This window comes from Gopherus evgoodei, chromosome 16 (genome assembly GCF_007399415.2).
Source record: "Gopherus evgoodei ecotype Sinaloan lineage chromosome 16, rGopEvg1_v1.p, whole genome shotgun sequence".
In the NCBI taxonomy this organism is placed as follows: domain Eukaryota; kingdom Metazoa; phylum Chordata; order Testudines; family Testudinidae; genus Gopherus; species Gopherus evgoodei.
Genome location: NC_044337.1, coordinates 1,043,998 through 1,067,512, shown reverse-complemented (window position 1 = coordinate 1,067,512; position 23,515 = coordinate 1,043,998). Strand labels below are relative to the sequence as shown.

The window sequence follows — 23,515 nt, the reverse complement described above, 5'->3', positions numbered from 1 at the left end:
CCCATTGCAGTTGGAAGGCCGATAAATGGTTCATAAAAAGCAACTCTATTAACTGGGTGGGGGGTACACTGGCAACAGGCCCGGTGACAGCCCTCAATGAGTCAAAAATGCTGTTTTCCTGGCCGTCTGGCCTTTGAGGCCCCAGGCCGTGGGGCCAAATGGGATTGGCATTGGGACCAACGCCTTTGTTCCCTCTGCTGCTTAGGCGGGGGTTCGTATCTGCCCCAAGCCAGAGGAGCAGAGGTTTGAGGCCTGGGCTTGTCCTTAGGGGGCGGGAGGTAGAGGCCTAGTGTCTGCAAGGTGGTGCAGGAGTCCTTCATCCCGTGCAGATGGGTGTCTGTCTGTTCCGCAAATAGAGCCTTGCCATCAAAAACGGCAGGTCCTGCATTATAGATTGGGACTCGACTGACAGCCCCGAGAGCGAGAGCCACGACGCCCGTGGCATGGAGATTGTGGAAGCCATCATACGAGAGGGTGTGTCCGCTGCATCCAAAGCCGCCTGGAGAGCTGCTTTGGCCGTGGCCGCACCCTCGTCGATCAGAGCCCAAAACTCCTTTCCGTCCTTGTCCCAAAGAAGGGGCTCAAACTTGGAGAGGGAACCCCAGAGATTAAACTCATACCTGCTCAGTAGTGCCTGGTGGTTGGCCACTCTGAGCTGGAAACTCGCAGACGAATAAACCTTTTTCCCCCAAGGTATCCAGTCTATGAGCATCCTTGTCTTTTGGTGTGGGCACGGGCTGGCCATTCCGCTCACGGTGGTGGATCGACTCTACCACCAAGGAGTGGGTGGGTGTATAGGTACGTGTGACCCTTTGTGGGGACAAAGCACTTCCTCTCGGCCTTTTTGGAAATAGGCCCAAGCGAGGCCGGGGTCTGCCAGAGGCCAGTGGTGATGTTGGCTACTCCCTGATGGAACGGGAGGGCCACATGCCCCGGTACCGAGGAGGCGAGGACATTGAATAGGTCATCAGAGGGGTCCTCCATCTCCTCAGCCCGGAGCTCGAGATTTGCTGTCACCCTCCTAAGCAGCTCCTGGTGGCTCAACGTCCGGGTCCGGTGCCAGAGTCAGTGCCGGGGGTTCAGCGCCCACGGTCTGATCTCGGTGCTGGGGAGGCAACGCAGGGTGACCCTGAGAGGCTCCCGCCATGGACCGAGGCCTCGGCTGCGCAGGTGCCTGAGGCCATGGTGCCCAGTGGCACCATTGTCCTTGCAGGGAATGGCCTGGAAATGAGACGCCGAAGTCCTGGAGGAATGCACGGTGCCATAAGAACAACTGGAGCGGACTCTATCGTGACAGCTCCTGCCCCGAGACTTCGACCTGGAGGAAGTCGAGAGGTAAATGTCTGAAGAGGTGTCTCTGGACTCCCTGAAGCACCTGTGTCCACGCCGCCTTGGTGCCGGGGACTCTCCGGACACACGCTGAGAATGGCCTCTGTGATGGCGGGCGCTTGAGTACGAGCGTCAGTACTGACGGCGGCGAGACCTGTTCCTCTCAGACTGGCTGGAGGAGGAATGGCGCCGTCTCTTATCACCTCCTAGATGGCATCTGAGACCGGAGGAGTGGGATCTGCTCACCAAAGAGCCGGGACGCGGAGTCGACGTGCATCGCGAGGCTCTGCTCAGCACCTCAACCCGGGAAGGTACCTCGACATCCGATACCTACGAGGAGGACTGATGGGCACCTAAGGGCGGCTTTCCACAGGACCGGGGGCCCGACTGAGACGGTGCTCCTGGCACCGGAAGCACTAGGACATCACGTGCGGCCTGAGCTGCCTCTGGCGTCGAAGGCATGCGTTCTTTGGGCGAGGCGCGCGCTTATGGGACTGGACTACTCCGCTCAGCGCGAGTCGGAGGTCTATGTCCCGATGGGGATTGTGGGCTGCCCAACTCGGGTCTGGCCTCACTCCTCTCCTCTCGGCACCACTGAGTCTTCCCGTTTAGCAAGGGAGCGGTGCCGGCTCGTCGACAGTGCCTCGCTGCGCACCAAGGACACGGTTCCGGTCACGGAATCAGGACGGCGCACCGGAAGCGCTTTGCTGCACGCCAAAGAAGAGGAGCCCGGCGCGGGGTCGGCTTGACGCGCCAGTGCCGGGGCCAATGCCGACTCCATGAGGAGAGCTTGGAGTCAGATCTCATGCTCCTCCTTTGCACGTGGCTTGAAGGAGTAGCAAATTTTGCACTTCTCACTAATGTGAGCCTCGCCCTGACAGCGAAGACACTGACTGTGTGGATCGCTTCTGGGCATGGAGTTGCGACAGGAGTTGCACGACTTGAAGCCTGGGCCACGGGGCATGCCCCGAGCCAGGCATTCGCGAAAGAAAGGTCAGTAAGAGAAGTTTTCTGTGAAACTGAACCCCACTAAGGCTGTAACGCTGCAGCCAAGGCTGGAGCAAGTTCCGACTACCTTCACTGGCAGCAAGAAGGAACTGAGGGTGGGGGGAGCACGCAGCCCCCTTTATAGTGCGAAATGTCGGCGCCACTCCAGGGGTTGCAGCAGTGCTCCCCCACTACGGATACTTCCGGCACCGGTGCACATGGTGAGCACGCACACCTATAGTGGCGTACACATGAGCAATCACTCGAAGAAGAACTGCCCGACACCAGATTGTGAACTGTTAAGCTTTTAGACATCAGAAAGCACATTTTTCCTTTTGTTTTGTTTGTAACCATCTGTCTTTTTTTCTTGCTTAGTTACCACTTAAATCTCTGTTCTTTATTAATAAATGTACGTTTAATTTTACTATAAATGACTCAGTGCTGTGTATTAAGTTAAAGAGTGTCAACAGTGAGTCAACATGCTGGTGTGTGTATGCACTGTTACTTTGGAGACTGCAGACTTCATAATTCCTGCGAGTGTCCAGTGAGAGGGACTGGACACTGCTGAGAGGCATGTCTGGGAAACTAGGTCTCACTGAATGTTACCTGCAAGGCTAGGTTAAGACAGGCAGAGTCTTGAGGAGTTTGTTGGGAAAGCAGACAGTGCTGTGGCAGGGAGTTGACATACAGCTGAAACTCCAGCAAAGCTCTTTCTTGCTGAGGCCAAGTAGAGTAATACATTGTGTGGCGGAGCTCTGACTTTGCTCCCATGGGTCCTGCGCTTCTAGGCGGTTTATCCTAGCCTTAGTGGCTCATTGTGACCTCTCTCTCTCTAGGGCCAGGGTTACAGTCTACTGAGCCCTTTTCACCATAGGCCTGCAAGGAGGTTGCTGAGAGAACTCCCACAGTCTCTGTTCAGCGTCCTGTCCTGACAGGGGCCTGACTTCCCCTCCCAGGAGACGTTCCTGTAGTGGTGGGTTGGGGGAACCCGGGCCCACCCTCTACTCCAGGTTCCAGCCCAGGGACCCTAATGGTAGCAGCTGTTGGCAGCCAACCTTTCACTGCCAGAGTTGCTACATTTCCCTGGGCCACTTCCCCACAGATCTCCTGCTTCTCCCTTCTTCACCCTTACCTTAGGGCTCCCTTGATGGTTTGAGAGTGTCTTCAGTAACCAGCCCTTCAGCTGCACTTCCTCTCCTCTGGCTTCCTGGCTCTCCTCTGCCTGACTGGAGTGAGCCCTTTTTATAGTATCAGCAGGGCCTTAATTAGAGTCAGGTGGTCACATTAGCTTAATGGTCTCACCTGACTCTTTGCAGGTTAATTAGAGTCAGGTGTTCTCATTAGCCTGGAGCAGCCCCTGCTCTGGTCAGTCAGGGAACAGAAAACTTAATCCAGTGGCCAGTATATCTGCATTCTGCTAGTCTGCTGTACCCAACTGGCCTGGGTCTATCACAATTGGTAGGGCCCTACCAAAGTCACGTTTCCATGAAAATGCATCACGGACCATGAAACCTGGTATCCTTTTACCCTGTACTATACAGATTTCAAGGGGGAGACCAGTGTTTCTCAAACTGGGGGTCCTGACCCAAAAGGGGGCTGTAGAGGGGGGATGTTGCAAGGTACTTGTAGGGGGAATCATGGTTTTGTCACTGTAGCGGGGTGGTTACCCACTCCTGCCCTGAGGCGTTTAAAAAGCCACCTGCAACGGCTTGAAAGCTGCAGCTCTAAAAGCTGAGCTGATTGGGAAAGCGGCTGCAGCTGGGCCACACCCTAATCAGGCCACAGCTGGCCTGTATAAAAAGGCCAGGGAAGCCACGAGCAAACAGTCTCCCTCTGCCTGTAGAGGGAGAAGGGCCTAGCTGCAGTGAGCTAGTCCCAGGGTACCTGAGGGAGCAGAGCTGGGGAGCTCCTGCCTGGAAAGCCCCAGGCTGAGGTCTAGCACAAGGCCATAAGGTACTGGGAGTTGCAGGGGGCAGCCCAGGGGTAGGCTAAGGTGGCAGGTCCAAACCCCTTTGCCTGTGATGAGTGGCTAATACTGCAGTCTGCCCCCATGAGCGGGGGCTAGATGGAGACTGGGCAGTAGCCAAAACTGAGGCAAAGTGAGGACAGTGGGTTGGGGGTTCCCCAGGGAGGGGAGATGCAGATTGGTGGGGTACTACCAGGGGGCAGCACCCCAGTTAAAAGGGCACCGGGGTCCAGGGAGGGACATGAGGACCAAGAGGGCAGGTGGATCACCAGCCTGCAGAGGGCACTCTGGATGCTGGAATGAGCTAATTCCCAGGATAACCAGCAGGAGACGCCGCAGGGGTGAGTCTGGCTCATCTACAGTCACCCTTACTTCTGCGCTGCCTTCAGAACTGGGTGGCCAGAGAGTAGTTGCTGTTGGCTGGGCGCCCAGCTCTGAAGGCAACATCCCACCAGCAGCAGCGCAGAAATAAGGGTGGCTATACCATGCTTTGCCACCCTTACTTCTGTGCTGCTGCCTTCAGAACTGGGTGGCCAGAGAAAGGCGGTGGCTGCTGGCCAAGAGCCCAGCTCTGAAGGCAGCGCAGACGTAAGGATGGCAATGCCACAACCCCCTACAATAATCTTGTGACCCTCCCACAACCCCCTTTTAGGTCAGGATCCCAACAGTTACAACACTGAAATTTCAGATTGAAATATCTGAAATCATGAAATTTATGATTTTAAAAATCCTATGACCATGAAATTGACCAAAATGGACTATGAATTTGGTAGGGCCCTGCACATTGGCTTAAGGTTCTGGGAGCACTGGAGAAGAGCATCACAACAGGTAAAGACACAAGAGCCTACACCTGAGAGGGTGCACTCAGAGGGACCAGAAAGGGGACAGAGGTTCAGCTAGCCTGACAGCTATGATAGCCTCCATAATAAAAATGCCCAAATGAAATGTTATTCAGCAGGCTTCAGCACTGAGCAGATTTTATAGCTTGAGAGCTTCACTCTCAAGCACGATGGTATTAATATTGTTGCAAACAATAAATTAAAGCTAGTTTTATACTGAGATTATGCTTGCGAGCTACTGAAGAGAAGACACTCCCACAGACAGGGTTAGAATCAGATACATACAGTGTGATAAGAGTAAATTGCTTTCATTCTACACTTACAGAATTGAAGAGCTCGGTGGTCAGGCCAAGATAGTTGTGCAAAGCCAAGAATGTCACTCTTTGGAGCCTCACCATGATGATCTAGGAGAGGCAGAGCAAACACAGGGAGCAGGTGAATACCAAATACGCCACCATCCACTAGCCCACTCTTTTTGTCCTGTGACTGCAGAAGTGTTAACAGGCCATGCTACCTTGAATTTTCCCTTACAATTTGTGCTAACTACTTATGCTAAACATTCTGTTCCACTTTGCATTTTGCTGTGATGCTGAGAATACCTTTCCCCACAGCTGAAAAAGAGTGCCGCGTGGCTTGAAAACTTGGGACTCACACCAAGAGACATAGTAAGTGGCTGAGCCAGAGATACCACCCAAAAGACTTGACATTATAGGTGTCAACTCTGTGGGTGCTCCAGGACTGGAGCACCCATGGAAAAAAAATAGTGAGTGCTTAAGCACCAATTGAAGGATCAGCTATTGCATGAACAGATCCCATCAGCTGTTTGCGCCACTGCAGCCAATCAGGTGGCTTCAGGCCAAATAGTTATCTTCAGCTGTTTTGGCCAGAAGCCATGTACCCCGCTTGTGTGATGGCTGCAGTTCCCAGCCTGGCTCTGACTGCAGCAAGCAGATGAGTCTTTTTCCAGGGCAGAGGGAGCAAGGCTGGGGCAAGCAGGGACACAGGCAGCTTCTGTGCTGGCCTCAGGGGATGGGGGGAGACAGCGTGGGAAGGCCAGCAGCTTCTCAGCTGGCTGCAGGTGGGTGGGTGGGGGGTTGGAGAGGGGACACAGGCAGCCAGCTAAGCAGATGCAGTATCTGGCACCTCTCTTTGGTATGAAGACCTCAAAATCCCAACTTGGGGGGAGGGGGTGTTTTTGTTTTGTTTTAATAAAATTACAATCTCAAGGGGCAACTTGGGTCTGGTGTCCCAATTTTAGAGGCTCTTGCAAGAACTATAAAGGGCCTATACACTGTTGGCAATAAACAAGTAATGATGATATTGATCATGACATCTTGATGTCATAAACACCCTTCATAACAGCATATGATCCAAAATCTACAGTTCTCTACAGCAATCAGTTCTCTCTTAGCATCTTCCCTTTGTCACTCTCCACTTTAACTAGACTCCTCTTTCCTTCCCCACTTCTCTCTATCTCCCAATATCTTGTCTGGCATATGGATAAGGTTGCTTATTCATCAAGAGGCTGATCTATGTCTATTCCAATGAAAAAAACCAAACTGATTTCCAGAAATGCTGAGCACCAAGATGCTCAGATTCTAAGCCCCCATTTTTTCAAGATCTTCTAAAACGGACAGCGTATTGGGGGTCAGCGAGGGAATGACGTATGACCAGTCCCAAGGAAAGACACTATGTCATGAACTAGAGACACTGGAAACTTACAGAGGGGCAATAAGCTGTCCTCATTGCCATTCGATTTGCCTCTGCCATTCTTTGCCCAGCACATATCCAGGGGAAAGTTAAGAATGATATATGAGTAAGAGTCCAATAAAGGTGTCACAATAACACAAATCAATTATGTGGTAGCATTATTTGAGGTTATTCAAGGTTAGCATTATTTAAGTGCAAAGATTAGAACTTATTCTAAGTACCCACTGCTACAACAGTTCAGAGTTTGCAGATGTTTGAGAAGTAAATATCTAGGGCCAAATTCTGCTCTTTGATGAGCAGAGGCAGCCCCCATCTGACAGTAACAGGAGCTGCATATTTCTGAAGGCAGAATCTGGCCTCAAAGGGGAAGGAACTTTGGTACATTGGTCCAAGGAAGGGTGATGAAAGACACATTTAGGAAATATTTCCCTCATCCCCACTTAATGTAAAGATCAGTCAGACTGCGATAATCTCCTTGGATATGTGGTGGCAGTCCCATCACTTGGGACACTTAAATATTAGACAAAACTCTGAGAATATGCTAAGGAGAACAATTCTGCACCAGCAGAAAGATAGACTAGCTGGCCAGATAGGGAAAAACCTTTTAAAGGAAAGATGGATACTATATTTAATGAAAACCAAGTACAGATCAGTCTTACCTGTACCATTCTGACAAGAGTTTCAGGGTACTTCTGGAAAACATCCTGAAAAACACTAGCTGGAAGTCGCAATATAGTGGATGGTGTTCCTGCTCGGGCTGAAACGGTTTTATATGGAGCAGGGTGACCCTATTAAAAAAGCATTAGAGAAATGATTTTACTATTTGTTCCCTCTTGTACCACTGTCCACCTGCCTCAATTCTTCCTAATGACATTACACCACTTTTTGCTTTGACACACACCATCCTAATTCTCCAGCCACAAGAGAAAGATGTGCTCCTATGCTCCACGAATTGGGAATAAAAGAGGTCAGGATGGTCAACAGCATTCACAGGGTCAACCCCATTTGCCTAGGAAGGGGGTAGGTGAAATGAGAAATCCCCCCAGTGTAGCTCATCATCAAGTAGATGAATCTGCTGGCTTACTGATTTTGTAATGCTACAGAGAAAGCCAGGCTTCAGAATTAATGTCAAACTGATACTCCAGCTCTCCAAAGAGGTTGAGAAAAGGCCTTTTGGCAGGTCTATTAATCTATGCTGCCCTCAATCACATTCTGGGGTGCATTCCAGACCAGGGAGAGAGATTGTGTCACCACCTGCACCGCAAACCTGCATGCCACACAATGCTTTGCTATTGTAGCTCCCAACTTGGGCCACTCACAAACAGCCTGCAGGTCACCCCAAGTGTCTGTGTGTAGCTGCAGCCCTGGTTCAACAACTCTGACCCCAGCAGACCGTCAGCAACACTCCAGCCCCCCTCTGGTTTCCACCAGTCTTAGTTACTACCTGCAAGGTGACACCAACGCACTCCCAGTCCTGAGTTTTCCCAAAAAAATGTGTGTTCTGCACCATCCAGCTCTCTCCTGGGCAGTTTAGATATTAAAGGTCTGTAAAGGGTCAGTTCAACAGTTTGCTACTTTAACTGGAATTACCAAACAGTTCAATTTGAACACTGAATTTATTTAGATTAAAAATAAAACAAGTTTCTTTGACTACAAAGAAATAGGTTTCAAGTGAGTACAGGTATAAGACATTGAAGTCCAAAATGGTTACAAGAAAAATAAAGATAAAACATTTCCTACTAACTAAAACTTAACAAGCTAGGTTCAAGGTAAAATCCTTACCACACTTTCCATTATAGCTGACCAAAATCTCATATGAGAATCTCCCACAGTCAAAGGGCTGGTTCTTTTTCTTAGGTGAAAGAGATGAAATGCATTTTCCTGAGGGTTACCCTAGGATAAAGATCCTTCCAGCTGTGAGGAAGGAGTCTTGGATGAAAAAGGTTCATAGAACCATAGAATATCAGGGTTGGAAGGGACCTCAGGAGGTCATCTAGTCCAGCCCCCTGCTGAAAGCAGGACCAATTCCCAACAAAATCATCCCAGCCAGGGCTTTGTCAAGTCTAACCTTAAAAACCTCTAAGGAAGGAGATTCCACCACCTCTTTAGGTAACCCATTCCAGTGCTTCACCACCCTCCTAGTGAAAAAGTTTTTCCTACTATCCAACCTAAACCTCCCTCACTGCAACTTGAGATCATTACTCCTTGTTCTTTCATCTGCTACCGTTGAGAACAGTCTAGATCCATCCTCTTTGGAACTCCCTTTCAGGTAGTTGAAAGGAGCTATCAAATCCCCCTTCATCCTTCTCTTCTGGAAACCGAACAAACCCAGTTCCCTTAGTCTCTCCTTGTAAGTCATGTGCTCCAGCCTCCTAACCATTTTTGTTGCCCTTCAGAAACTATCAGAAGCTGCATCCCAAGGAAGGGGAAAACATCAACAGGCAGGAATTGTAGACCAAGTTGGATGAGCAAGCATGTCAGAGAGGTGATTAAGAAAAAGCAGAAAGCCTACAAGGAATGGAAGATGGGAGTGATCAGCAAGGAAAGCTACCTTCTTACTGAGGTCAGAACATGTAGGGATAAAGTTAGAAAGGCCAAAAGCCATGTAGAGTTGGACCTTGCAAAGAGAATTAAAGCCAATAGTAAAAGGTCCATATAAATAAGAAGAAAACAAAGAAAGAAGAAGTGGGACCGCTAAACACCAAGGATGGAGTGGAGGTTAAGGATAATCTAGGCATGGTCTAATACCTAAACAAATACTTTGCCTCAGTCTTTAAATGAGGTTAATGAGGAGCTTAGGGATAATGGTAGGATGACAAATAAGAATGAGGATATGGAGGTAGATATTACCACATCCGAGGTAGAAGTCAAGCTCAAACAGCTTAATGCGACTAAATCTCGGGGCCCAGATAATCTTCATCCAAGAATATGAAAGGAACTGGCAGATAAAATTGCAAACGCATTAGGAAGAATTTTTAATGAATCTGTAAACTCAGGGGTTGTACCGTATGACTGGAGAATTGATAACATAGTTCCTATTTTTAAGAAAGGGAAAAAAGTGATCCAGGCAACTAAAAGCCTGTCACTTCGACATCTGTAGTATGCAAGGTCTTGGAAAAATTTTGAAGGAAAAAGTAGTCAGGGACATTGAGGTCAATGGTGATTGGGACAATATACAACACGATTTTTACAAAAGATAGATCATGCCAAACCAACCCGATCTCCTTCTTTGAAAAGGTAACAGGTGTTTTAGACAAAGGAAATGCAGTGCATCTAATTCACCTCGATTTCAGTAAGGCATTTGATATGGTTCCATATGGGGAATTATTAGCTAAATTGGAAAAGATGGGGATCAAGATGAAAATTGAAAAGTGGATAAGGAACTAGTTAAAGGGAAGACTACAATGGGTCATACTGAAAGGTGAATTGTCAGGCTGGAAGGAGGTTACTAGTGGAGTTCCTCAGGGATTAGTTTTGGGACCAATCTTATTTAACCTTGTTATTACTGACCTTGGCACAAAAAGTGGGAATGTGCTAATAAAGTTTGCAGAGGACACAAAGCTGGGAGGTATTGCCAAAACAGAGAAGGACTGGGATATCATACAGGAAGATCTGGATGACCTTGTAAACTGGAGTAATAGTAATAGTTCTTAAAACTACAATACCCACCTACTGAAGTGAAAAAACAGAGCCAGAAGAGTACCCAGAAGCCACCTACTACAGGACAGGCCCAACAAAGAAAATAACAGAACGCCACTAGCCATCACCTACAGCCCCAACTAAAACCTCTCCAGCGCATCATCAAGGATCTACAACCTATCCTGAAAGATGATCCCTTACTCTCACAGATCTTGGGAGACAGGTCAGTCCTCGCTTACAGACAGCCTCCCAACCTGAAGCAAATACTCACCAGCAACCACACACCATACAACATAAACACTAACCCAGGAACCAATCCTTGCAACAAAGCCCGAAGCCAGCTCTGTCCACATATCTATTCAAGTGACACCATCATAGGACCTATTCACATCAGCCACACCATCAGGGGCTCGTTCAACTGCACATCTATCAACGTGATATATCCCATCATGTGCCAGCAATGCCCCTCTGACATGTACATTGGCCAAACCAGACAATCTCTATGCAAAAGTTTAAATGAATACAAGTCTGACATCAGGAATCATAACATTCAAAAACCAGTAGGAGAACACTTCAACCTCTCTAACTGCTCAGTGACAGACTTGAAGGTGGCAATTTTGCAACAAAAAAACTTCAAAAACAGACTCCAAAGAGAGACTGCTGAACTCGAATTAATATGCAAATTAGATACAATTAACTTCGGTTTAAACAGAGACTGGCAATGGTTGGGTCATTACCCTAATTGAATCTATTTCCCTATGTTACGTTCTCCTTACACCTTCTATGGGTCATCTCAATTATCACTTCAAAGGGTTTTTTTCTCCTGCTGACAATAGCTCATCTCAATTGATTAGACTCTTCCTGTTGGTATCAAGTATCAGAGGGGTAGCCATGTTAGTCTGGATCTGTAAAAGCAGCAAAGAATCCTGTGGCATCTTATAGACTAACAGAGATTTTGGAGCATGAGCTTTCGTGGGTGAATACCCACTTCGTCAGATGCATGTAGTGGAAATTTCCAGGGGCAGGTATATATATGCAAGCAAGCTAGAGATAATGAGGTTAGTTCAATCAGGGAGGATGAGGCCCTGTTCTAGCAGTTGAGGTGTGAAAACCAAGGGAGGAGAAACTGCTTTTGTAGTTGGCAAGCCATTCACAGTCTCTGTTTAATCCTGAGCTGATGGTGTCAAATTTGCAGATGAACTGAAGTTCAGAAGTTTCTCTTTGAAGTCTGGTCCTGAAGTTTTTTTGCTGCAGGATGGCCACCTTAAGGTCTGCTACAGGGGAGGCTGAAGTGTTCTCCTACAGGTTTTTGTATATTGCCATTCCTAATATCTGATTTGTGTCCATTTATCCTTTTCCGTAGAGACTGTCCAGTTTGGCCGATGTACATAGCAGAGGGACATTGCTGGCATATGATGGCATACATTACATTGGTGGACGTGCAGGTGAATGAACTGGTGATGGTGTGGCTTCCTGTTGGTATGCGTACTTCCACATTTTCATGTTCTCTGTATGTATAAATATCTCTTGTCTGTGTGTTCCATTCTATGCATCCGAAGAAGTGAGCTGTAGCCCACGGAAGCTTATGCTGAAATAAATTTGTTAGTCTCTAAGGTGCCACAAGTATTCCTGTTCGTTTTGCGGATATAGACTAACACAGCTGCTACTCCAAAACCAGTAATAGGATGAAATTTAATAGTGAAAAGTGTAAGGTCATGCATTTAGGGATTAATAACAAGAACTATTGTTATAAGCTGTGGAGGCATCAGTTGGAAGTAATGGAGGAGGAGAAGGACCTCGGAGTATTGGTTGATCACGGGATGATTATGAGCCGTCAACGTGATATGGCTGTGAAAAAAGCTAATGTGGTCTTGGGATGCATCAGGCGAGATATTTCCAGGAGAGATAAGGAGGTGTTAATACCATTATACAAGGCACTGGTGAGACCTCATCTGGAATACTGTGTGCAGTTCTGGTCTCCCATGTTTAAGAAGGATGAATTCAAACTGGAACCGGTTCAGAGAAGGGCTACTGGGATGATCCGAGGAATGGAAAACCTGTCTTATGAAAGGAGACTCGAAGAGCTTGGCTTGTTTAGCCTAACTAAAAGAAGGTTGAGGGGGGATATGATTACTCTTTATAAATATAACAGAGGAATAAATACTAAGGAGGGAGAGGAATTATTTAAGCTCAGTACCAGTGTGGACACAAGAACAAAAGAATATAAATGGGCAATCAGGAAGTTTAGACTGGAAATTAGACAAAAGTTTCTAACCATCAGAGGAGTGAAGTTCTGGAACAGCCTTCCAAGGGGAGCAGTGGGGGCAAAGGACATATCTGGCTTCAAGACTAAGCTTGATAAATTTATGGAGGGGATGGTATGATGGGATAGCCTAATTTTGGCAATTAATTCATCTTTGACTACTAGCGGTAAATATGCCCAATGGCTTGTGATGGGATGTTAGATGGGGTGGGATTCGAGTTACTACAGAGAATTCTTTCCTGGGTGTCTGGCTGGTGAGTCTTGCTCACATGCTCAGGGTTTAGCTGATCGCCGTATTTGGAGTCGGGAAGGAATTTTCCACCAGGGCAAATTGACAGAAGCCCTGGGGGGTTTTCGTCTTCCTCTGCAGCATGGAGCACGGGTTACTTGCTGGAAGATTCTCTGCACCTTGAAGTCTTTAAACCATGATTTGAGGACTTCAATGGCTCAGACACAGGTTTGGTACAGCAGTGGGTGGATGAGATTCTGTGGACTACATTGTGCAGGAGGTCAGACTAGATGATCATAATGGTCCCTTCTGACCTTAAAGTCTATGATTCTATGATACTCCCTTCTCAGACTTGTCTTGCAAGCACATTTTAGTCATAATTTCAGCATGTGTTCATACATACTTTACACAAGAATTTTAACAATCAGCGTGTTAGTTTTTAAATGATATCTCACAAGGCATATTTTGTACAAATATTACTACAATAAAGTGTAGGGTGTGAATTCAGGGATCTTAGGGTCACAACCTCCACTTAGCATATTTGCTGTCATGGCAATCTATGGATTCGCACAGTCTGCAGAAACAGAAGAATCTGCTAGGATATGTCTACACTACCTGCTGGATAGGCGGGTAGTGATCGATCTATCAGGGATTGATTTATCGCGTGTAGCATACACACAATAAATCAATCCCCGATAGCTCTCCCATCGACTGCTGAACTCCAGCAGTGTGAGAGGCAGAAGCAAAGTCAATGGGGGAGCAGTGGCCATCGATCCAGCACCGCGAGGACACAAAGTAAGTAATTTTAATTTGATCTAAGATACGTCGACTTCAGCCACACTATTCTCGTAGCTGAAGTTGCATATCTTAGAACAATCCCCCACCCCCTAGTGTAGACCAGGCCCTAGTTCCACTATTCCAGATGTGGCTAGATCCTAAGAGCTACAGGAGCAGTGGATGGGAAAGCAATCGTGACCAAAAGACCTTCAAGATGCATGGAGAACTTTTACCCTTCTGGAACCAAGCTGTAATAGATAGGAAAGACAAAGACCTGCCTGCATATCTTGAAGGAGAGGAGAAATTCTGAAGATAGGCTTATATTATTAATTGTAGGATTGTTCCTTTTTACACTTTTTATCTTAAATAAAAGTAAGGTGTGAAACACTCTTATTAAAAAACTCAAATTTTTACATGAGAAACATAAGGTCTAGATGTCCCTGATTGCTGGAGGACTGGAGAACCAGCAGAATGACATCACAAGACAGGAAATGGGGGCACAGATTTTTATGTTTTTTGTTTGGGTTTTTTTTTCTTAATGTCTGTTTAACTCAAACTTCTGCTAAACACTTGGGAGAAAAGCTCTCACTGCAAAAGACTCAGTGCCCCTTCTCCCCCTCTTCCCTGAGTTCTGAGAACGCGCATGTCAGTCCTCCGTGGATTCCTCCTACAAATCCAGGAAAAAGACGATCTGATTTAGCTATTTTCAAGATAACAAAAAACAAAACAAAAACAAAAAAAACACTAGCAGGAAAAAAAATTGGGGGATGGAGAGGACTTTTTATGGGATGGAGCCTGAGCAGGAAGCCGAGTGCAAGAACAAACTGGAGTTCTTGCTTATTCAGTCATCATAAGGGTTTACCTTTTCTTCCATTGTGCAATACAAAGCAACTACATAAAATCTGCAGCACACTGAATGTGGAGATACCACCAGGGCCTCCCACAGCACTATGCAATCAGGTGCACCCACTGACACTGACTCAGAGGAATTTTCTGCCCAAGGAATGATGAATAAAAACACTAAACAAGTTACTTTCTGCACTGCTATCACCTCTCTGGAAAAGAAAGTTGAAGGATTCTTAGTAAAATCAGTACAGCTGGAAGCCTGGATGAAGAAAAGTACAAGACTTGGATAGCAAGATCAAATTAACTGGAAACTGTATCTCTGGATTATACTGATGTTGTACAGCAGAACCTCAGAGTTACAGACACCTCGGGAATGGACGCTGTTTGCGACTCTGAAATGTTCGTAACTCTGAACAAAATGTTCTGGTTCTTTCCAAAGCTGAACATTGACTTTGAAACTTTACCATGCATAAGAAAAATGCTGCTATTAACCATCTTAATTTAAAAGAACCAAGCACAGAAACAGTTAACTTACCCTGTCAAACCTTTATTTGTTTTAAATTTCCACCCCTTTTTTTCTGGTAGTTTACGTTTAACAGTACTTTTCTGTACAGTATTTGCTTTATATGTGTATGTGTCTCTGCTGCCTGATTGCATACTTTCAGTTCCAAATGAGGTGTGTGGTTGACCAGTCAGTTCGTAACTCTGATGTTCTACTGTATGATATTATAAAGAGTAAAAAGGCTGTGGCCAGTTTTAAGTGCAGTCTGTAATTCTGAATATCGATTCAGTCTGTGCCGTGGAACTGCATGGCTTCTTCACTCTTTTGACACTTTATAAAAAGAACTTCAGGGACACCACACAAAGCCTTCCAGGGCTTTCTACACAAAACAAAAAGGGCTCAATGTCCCTTCCTTTTATAAGTCACCTTAAACCAGCCTCTAGAAGCCTGCTCCTACCTAATGAGATTCCTCTGCTTTTCATCTGCTCCCACCCAAACTGCTTTAGAAAAAATTACAGTCTTTGCTTTTTAAAGATACTGGTCCCTGTACTGTCTACCAACTGTATTTTCCACCAGATTCTAAAGCAAATGGGTGGGGAAAAATAGTTGCTGGATAAAAATAATTCTCTTCAATAAAGACTTATAATTACCTTTATAAAATGTTACACAGAAGTAATTCAGAAGACCGAGGAGTGGGTTACAGATCACCTTCAGACGTTTGACTCTGAACTACAACTGAGCTGGCTGCGTTTGATCTGAAAACGGCAGTGTAGACGTTCATGCATTGGCTGAACTCCAGGTTCTAGTACCCTGCAAGGTGGAAGGGTCTCAGAGCTCAGGCTGCAGCCCAAGCCTGAATATCTACTCTGCAATTAAGCAGCCGCTTAGCCCAAGCCCAGCAAGCCAAGTGAGCTGGCATGGGCCAGCCGTGGGTGTCTAATTGCAGTGTAGACATACCCAGAGACTCTCCCTCCTCACTGGGTTTCAGAGCCCAGGCTCCAGCCTGAGCCTGAACATCTGTCCTGTTATTTTTAACCCCACAGTGTCAGGCCTGCAAACCAAAGATAGTTGACCTGGGCTCTGAGACTCACTGGCATGTGTCTTTTTTTCTTCTTCGCTGCGTAGACAGTCTTTCAGAACAAAGTTCAAGGACCTCTAAGAAAATCATACTCTAAAGATCACAATACAAAAAGGAGCAGAGCACTCTTAATCCAGCAGGGCACTTAAGAGAAGAATAACTAACATTTCCATCCTCCCATTTATCCTGGGTGCAATTTTCCTTTTTAAACACTAATCAGCATGATGAGAGGAACTTGTTTTTCAAAAAGCACAAAAGCAGGTTGTACTGTGTAATTGGCCGGAATGTACTAAAAGCTGCTACAAAGGAAGAACAGAGGAAAATGTTCTCAGATGCATCAATTCTCTCTAGCACATTGTAATCAACAGCACTGAGAACACTGTTTAAATTGTAACTTCAATCAGTTTATTACTACACAAAGGGAACTCTTTAGGGACTGCCTTTCAGGACAGTTTCAGCAGTGGGCACCTCATTCGCCTCACCTCCCCCCCCCTTTTTTTTTTTAAACAAAGGAGAACTATTTGTTCTAGTTGGGGATAAGAGTTTCTCTCCATATTGTTCTGTCACCTGCAGAGTAATTGCACATTCCCTGAAGCACTGTTGACAGGAAGTATTTGTTGTAGTTACAAATGTGACAGCAAAACACAAGTAGTGGAGGCCTCCCAAGTGGACCTGGAGTGCAGTCAAACGTTTCTGAAATGGATTTGAATAAACTTTTCACTAAGTGGAGTGGTGAGATTTTTTGTTTCTCCCATTTGGTGTGCTAATGCTTTCCTCCCTTCCATCTTCAAAATTCTGGAGTATGCTTTCTATTCTTTCTGCTGGGATTGCCTTCTCTCCAGTCTGGCTTCCACCCTCTCCACCCCACCATAACCATTCTAATCAAGAGCACAAAGGACCTCCAAGCTAACTCTAAGGGTCATTTCTCTATCCCCTAATATACTGATCTGTCTGCTTATCACATTTCTCTTTTTCTATTCTCTCCTGGTTTCTGGGATTTTGGTTAGTAGGTGGACGGAGAATTGGGAGAGCTCATTCTTTCCACATCATTTTTAACGGTTCATCAAACTCTCTTCTTTCCTTATCCACTGGTGTTTCTCAGCATTCTCAGACTTCAGCTGCTCCCACTCTTCCAACTGCTACCCTTATATGGAGGACACAAGAACCCTTTAAGCCCCAACCTCTCACTTTTTGTCCTGTCTTGGATGGCTCTGTGCCATCTCAAACTTAATCTCTCCAAAAACTAACTCCAACCTTGCCTATATGGCTATTTGGTGCATAAGGTGACTGGGCAACAAAATGGCAGATTAAATTCAATATTAATAAATGCAAAGTAATGCACATTGGAAAACATAATCCCAACTATACATATAAAACTAATGGGGTCTAAATTAGCTATTACCACTTAAGAAAGAGATCTTGGAGTCATTGTGGATAGTTCTCTGAAAACATCCAGTCAGTGTGCAGCGGCAGTCAAAAAAGCAAATAGAATGATGGGAATCATTAAGAAAGGGATAGATATTAAGACAGAAAATATCATATTGCCTCTATATAAATCGATGGTATGCGCACATCCTGAATACTGCATGCAGATGTGGTTGCCCCGTCTCAAAAAAGATGTATCGGAATTGGAAAAGATTCAGAAAAGGGCAACAAAAATGATTAGGGGTATGGAACGGCTTCCGTCTGAGGAGAGATTAATAAGACTTGGACTTTTCAGCTTCGAAAAAAGATGATTAAGGGGAGACATGAGAGAGGTCTATAAAATCATGACTGGTGTGAAGAAAGTAAATAAGGAAGTGTTATTTACCCCTTCTCATAACAGAAAAACTAGGGGTCACTACATGAAATTAATAGGCAGCAGCTTTAAAACAAACAAAAAGTATTTTTTCACACAATGCAGTCAACCCATGGAACTCATTGCCAGAGGATGTTGTGAAGGCCAAGACTATAAAGTTCATGGAGGATAGGTCCACCAATGGCTATTAGCCAGGATGAGCAGGGATGGTGTCCCTAGCCTCTGTTTGCCATAAGCTAGGAATGGGTGACAGGGGATGAATCATTTGATGATTACCTGTTCTGTTCATTCCCTATGGGGCACCTGGCACTGGCCACTGTCGGAAGACAGGATACTGAGCTAGATGTACCTTTCATCTGGCCCAGTATAGCCATTCTTATGACAAGCTAATGCGCTGTAGCCTTACACCCCAGCTTGTCATGCAGTAAATGGCCATATAGGCAAGTCATTGCTTATTCCCCTTTTATTTGCCTTACCTAACTAACACTGCAAATTCCCCAGGACAGAGAATATGCGTGTATGTGTTTGTAAAATATTGTGTAAACTTAAAAGCTCCTTCATGTAGCTCTGTAATTAAACATTATTATTACAATTATAAAACTACTAGTGGACATAATTTCGACGGCTGGAAAAGCACCCAAAACATATGGCTGTTCATCCAGGGCTCTGTCAAGAGATCTATGGCACTTCATACCACCAGTAAGGTCATACATACCCCTACAATAGAGTCTTGCATGATATTTTGGAAGCTCCAGTCCCAGTTGGAGCCCAGGAGGGCTAGAACACAACAGAAAATTAAAACTAATTAACCAAAAACTTTCAGAATCTTCAGAAAGGTTCAATTGGGGTTGGAGTCTGGAAAAGTGCACCAGTCCCTGTATGTCCACTCACAGGCTCATCTTTCTCTTCTGGAAAAAGTTGTAGTACTTTTATATTTAGCTTTATTTTAACTTTTAAAGAAAAGCATTAATTAAAAAAAACAAAAAAACAGACTTTCCGGGTTTGCATGTTGCAATGATCCAAAATGGGGGCACGCTTCCAAGAAAGGACTCTCCTCCACTAGAAATGGAAGGGCTGCAAGAGTTATCGGTTATCTTCTCCTATGACTGATAGCAGACAATCCTCCTTGGAACACATCAAACCCCATATAAGTGCTTTCCAACCATTCACTGACCCCCACATAGGGCACAGAGTGAGTCCATGAGAAGCCCAAGGATAGAACAAAACCTCCCAACTAAAACCTGTGCTCAGCCCTCCTCACCCTGTTGCTTCCTTGAGTACAGGCAGTGAGGCCCTTTCATTTTAGGGTATTTCTCTGAGGATTAATACACAGCTGATTTTCAGATGCAAGGATTATGCACTGAAGGGCCCCACAGTGACAGGCTATAATTTTATTTTAAAAAGACTTCAACAATGAGACTGAAATGTCTACAAAAAACTAGTCAACCATCAGGCTGCTGGTGTGAGACTACTGCCCATCATCCTGATTAATACTGTCTCATTGTTTCCTTGTACCTTTCCAGTTCATCTTCTCTATCTATTGTCTCTCATCATATACTTTGACTGTAAACTCTTTGGGGCAGGGACGGCCTGGGATAATAGGGTCCTAGGCCATGACTGAGGCTCCCAGGCGCTATGATAATACAGATAAATAATAGTGACAGAAGAAAGAGCATGGCTCATGTTCCAAACTGGAAAATTATAACAAGATCTGAAGCCCAAGTACTATACACAGCAAGCATCGTGTGTACGGAGAAAGTATCTTCAAAAACACTTTTCCAGCAAGCTGGGCAGAACTCGCAGGCACTCAGCGCAAATACCAAATTCATGAATGTAGAAATTGTTTTACTTTCTTGTTCGCCCTTCCTCCCCCACTCAAAAGAAATATTTTTTGCTATATTTTTCAGACTTGCACAGTATGTTTCCATCAGCAAAAAGCGTCATACAAAACAACTTCACATTTAGCAGCTAACAAATTTCTACACTGTTAAAACTGCAACAAAATTAGATTAGATTGGGGTGGGCAAACGTTTTGGCCAGAGGGCCACATCTGGGTATAGAAATTGTACGGTGGGCCATGAATGCTCATGAAATTGGAGTTGGGGTATGGGAGGGCGTGAGGACTCTGACTGGGGGTGCAGGCTCCAGGGTGGGGCCAGAAATGAGGAGTTCAGGACTCGGGAGGGGGCTCTGGACTGGGGCAGGGAGGGTGAGGCAGGGTGCGGGAAGGGGAGATGGAAGCTCCAGTTGGGGATGTGGGCTCTGGAGTGGGACTGGGAATGAGGAGTTTGGGGTGTAGGAGGGTGCTCCAGGCTGGGACAAAGGGGTTTGGAGGGCAGGAGGGGAATCAGGGCTGGGGCAGGGGGTTGGGCACAGGATCAGGGCAGCATTTACCTCAAGCAGCTCCCAAAAGCAGGGGCATGTCCCCGCTCTCGCGCCTACATGGCCAATGGGAGCTGCGGGGGTGGAGCTTGGGGTGGGGACAGCGTGCGAGGTGGGGCCCCATGGCTGCCCCTGCACATACGAGCTGGAGTGGGGACATGTCGCTGCTTCCAGGAGCTGCGCGGAGTGGCCCCTTACCCTGCTTCCTGGCTGGAGCGCCGGAACGGGGCAAGCCCCAGACGTCGCTCAAGGGTCGCATTAAAATGGCTGGTGAACCAGATGTGGCTCACAGGCCGTAGTTTGCATCCCTGGGTTAGACTATTAGAACAGTCATCAGAAAGAAAGATTGAGCATGCTGCAAAAAAATAATAAATAAATAAATAAATAAATTTCTTGTTGGCAACACATATGCAGAGCTCCAGCTACTGCCAGCTTTGGTGTGGAAGGGAAAGTGGGGCCCCTGAAGGGGAGAAAGTCAGCACTGGCATCTCAGGTTGTGCATATTTTTCCCCTGGGTTTCTCTTTATGCCATTAGTTATTAGTGCTGTGCTTTGTGGCAGCGCTTTGGCTTTAAAACAAAAGAGTACAGAAATCTCCTGATAGGTTCATGATGTGCAGAGACATATTGCAGCAATGATAACCTCTTCAATAGTGGTAGGGGAGCAGTTCTTTGAACCTCAAGAGGCGAAGCTAAAAGTGGGTGCTCTCCCACTGGGATTCTCCACCCCCAGCACATACACACAATGGATGGATCAGAAGGAAAAGCTACCCTCACTAGTTTCCCTTTATACAGTATTATAAGCTATTAAGGTCACTTAAGCAAAGGAAACATCTTATGCTTTTGGTATATACACTCCTGGAATAGATTTAAGAGATAGTATTTATCATCTGTACTCTTGAGGCACCTACAGGGCCCACACCAGATCAGGGCCCTACTGTGCTAGGTACTGTACAAAACACATTCTAGAGACCATCACTGCACCAGAGGATTCAGCATCTAAATAGAAGAGATGGAAAAAGGGTGGGAGAACAGAAGCATTCTCGTCCCCATATTATAGATGGGGAACAGGCATCGAGAGACTAAATGACATGCCTAAGGTCACACAGAAAGTGGGCAAAAGACACAGGAATCATACTCACAGTTCCTGAGTCCCAGTCCTGTGCTTTAACCACAAAATGGGTTGGGAGAGCATTCATTCTTTATATGGTTTTAACAGCACAATACATATGCTAACAAACTTAAACAAAGGCTTTGTTTAAGTTTTTTAGCATATGTATTGTGCTGGGGCCAATAATTTTTTACCTCACCCAGACCACTAGCCTGATTAGATCATTGCCCCAGTCAGTTTCTCCCGGGGCACTAATTCGCCTCCAAGTAATCAGAGAGCAGGCTCACCTCTGCACTCCCTGCACTGTCATAGGTAATTATGAACAAGCTAAGAACCTTTTCTGTGTTCAGAGTCTCTCTGGACTCCAGAAGATGTTTCCTCTAGAGGATTTATAAAACCAACGATGATGGGGTTTAGGAAGAAAATTTCCCTTGGGGAATAGCTGCCTACAATTACCCATTATGGGCTTCTTGCATCTGCCTCTAGGCTCTGAAACATCAGATACTGACCAATGAAGAAATGGACACTAGATTAGATGGACAACTGCTGGTCTGATACAGTATAATAGCTACGTCCCTATGAATGACTAATTTGCTCATCACCTTGCTAAATTCATTTCACTAAGTCTCTGTCATAATGAAAAACTGACATTCCAGTCATAGCTTCAGATTCCAACTTTACAGCCACCCTCTGCTCCAACCCTCACCAGATTTCTCACCCTTCTCCAAGTCACTCTCATGGAATGTTAACTATTCCTGTTTGTCAATAACTTTTCTGCTGCCATATCCCAACCTAATAGGATTTATTTGTGTGTATGAAAAATAGGCAATTTTGCAGTATAAACCTGAGACTTCAGAAAATACCCAGAACAACGGTTTGAAACCACAGGTTCAAACCTCAGCAGGGTTGACTCATCTTTTCAACCTTCTTAGATAAAGTAAGTGTCATGCAGTTTAGTGAGCATAAGTGGAGTAGGAGGGGGCAGGCAAGACAGAATCCTTCAGAGAGACCTGAAAAGATAATCCAGTGTGAACAGTAGCAATCCCATAGCACTTTTTGATTACAGTAAAGATTTGCCCCTGGCTAGTAATTCCTCTCTTGCCCAATGCGGTCTGTCCTCTCCTCCAGAGCTAGCTACATTTTGGTGGCGTGTGTATGTAGTTTGTCAAGTCCATTGGGATCACTCAGGACAAATGTAGCACTATGTAAAATATGCATTGGACTAGCAGTCTGGAAAAGGGCACTCATCTAAGCGTTAATATTTGATTAGCAAAAGAAGAGGTTACTTAGACAGACTCTAGAAAACAATCATTCACGACATGCTCAGTACACAATATATTTTCAGCCCAAGAATCATTACTCAATTTTTCCATTCCTACTTCACTTAGTTAATAAAAATCTATTCTTATCACTGTTTAACTATTAGTAAATCTGTTGACATTATGCTAGGGCCTCATCTCACATACTGTAAAATTAATCAACAGATCAAAAGAGATTGATTGCTAGAGCTTGGCATTAAATTAAGGGTTTTGTTCATATGATACAGTGAGCTGAGTGAGTGACAACAGCGTGATCAATCATCAGCCATTATGGCACATACAAGTCAAGTTACATGAAAGATGCCACAGTAAGAGTAAGAGCAGCTAGGAAACAAAGAACCCCACAGAAAGACATATCCACACAGCCACAGACTTATGACTGGGGCTTGGGCAGTCATGCCTAGTGGACACAGCACTAGCACTCAGAGTCCAGAAACAGTGCTGAAGCCCAGAGCTGGAGTCAGGGACCAGGAGTCAGAACCAAAAGTTAAAGCTGGGATCAGGAACCATGAGTCCAAGGGCAAGCCAAGAGACAGGTCCATTGCTATCACTGCTTGGGTGTCCACCTCATTGGATGGACACTTCCTGGATCTCCTCATGGGCTTAAATAGCACACCTGGACCAAACAGCGTCCACAAGAGAAGCTGTCTGTCTGGCCTTCTGCGGTGCTCTATTCTGTGTGTTTATCTCCAAAGGGTCTACACAATAATGCATACAGCCCTATCACAGGTGTCGGGTAGTG

At 45.8% G+C, this 23,515-nt stretch overlaps 1 protein-coding gene across 11 annotated transcripts in view; it reads right to left on the bottom strand.

Annotated features, from left to right (window-relative positions):
• The window catches only part of PNPLA7 (patatin like phospholipase domain containing 7), a 387,559-nt gene that overhangs the window by 318,561 nt on the left and 45,483 nt on the right, over positions 1–23,515 (bottom strand). For 10 of the 11 annotated variants that reach the window (XM_030535369.1, XM_030535370.1, XM_030535368.1 and 7 more), the window contains 2 exons: positions 7,491–7,619; positions 5,445–5,525 (listed from right to left, as the gene is read on the bottom strand). The exons of the other annotated variant lie outside the window; for it this stretch is intronic. In XM_030535369.1, coding sequence (XP_030391229.1) covers positions 5,445–5,525; positions 7,491–7,619 — 210 coding nt within the window. The remainder of the gene's footprint in view (positions 1–5,444; positions 5,526–7,490; positions 7,620–23,515) is intronic. 11 annotated transcript variants of the gene reach the window in all.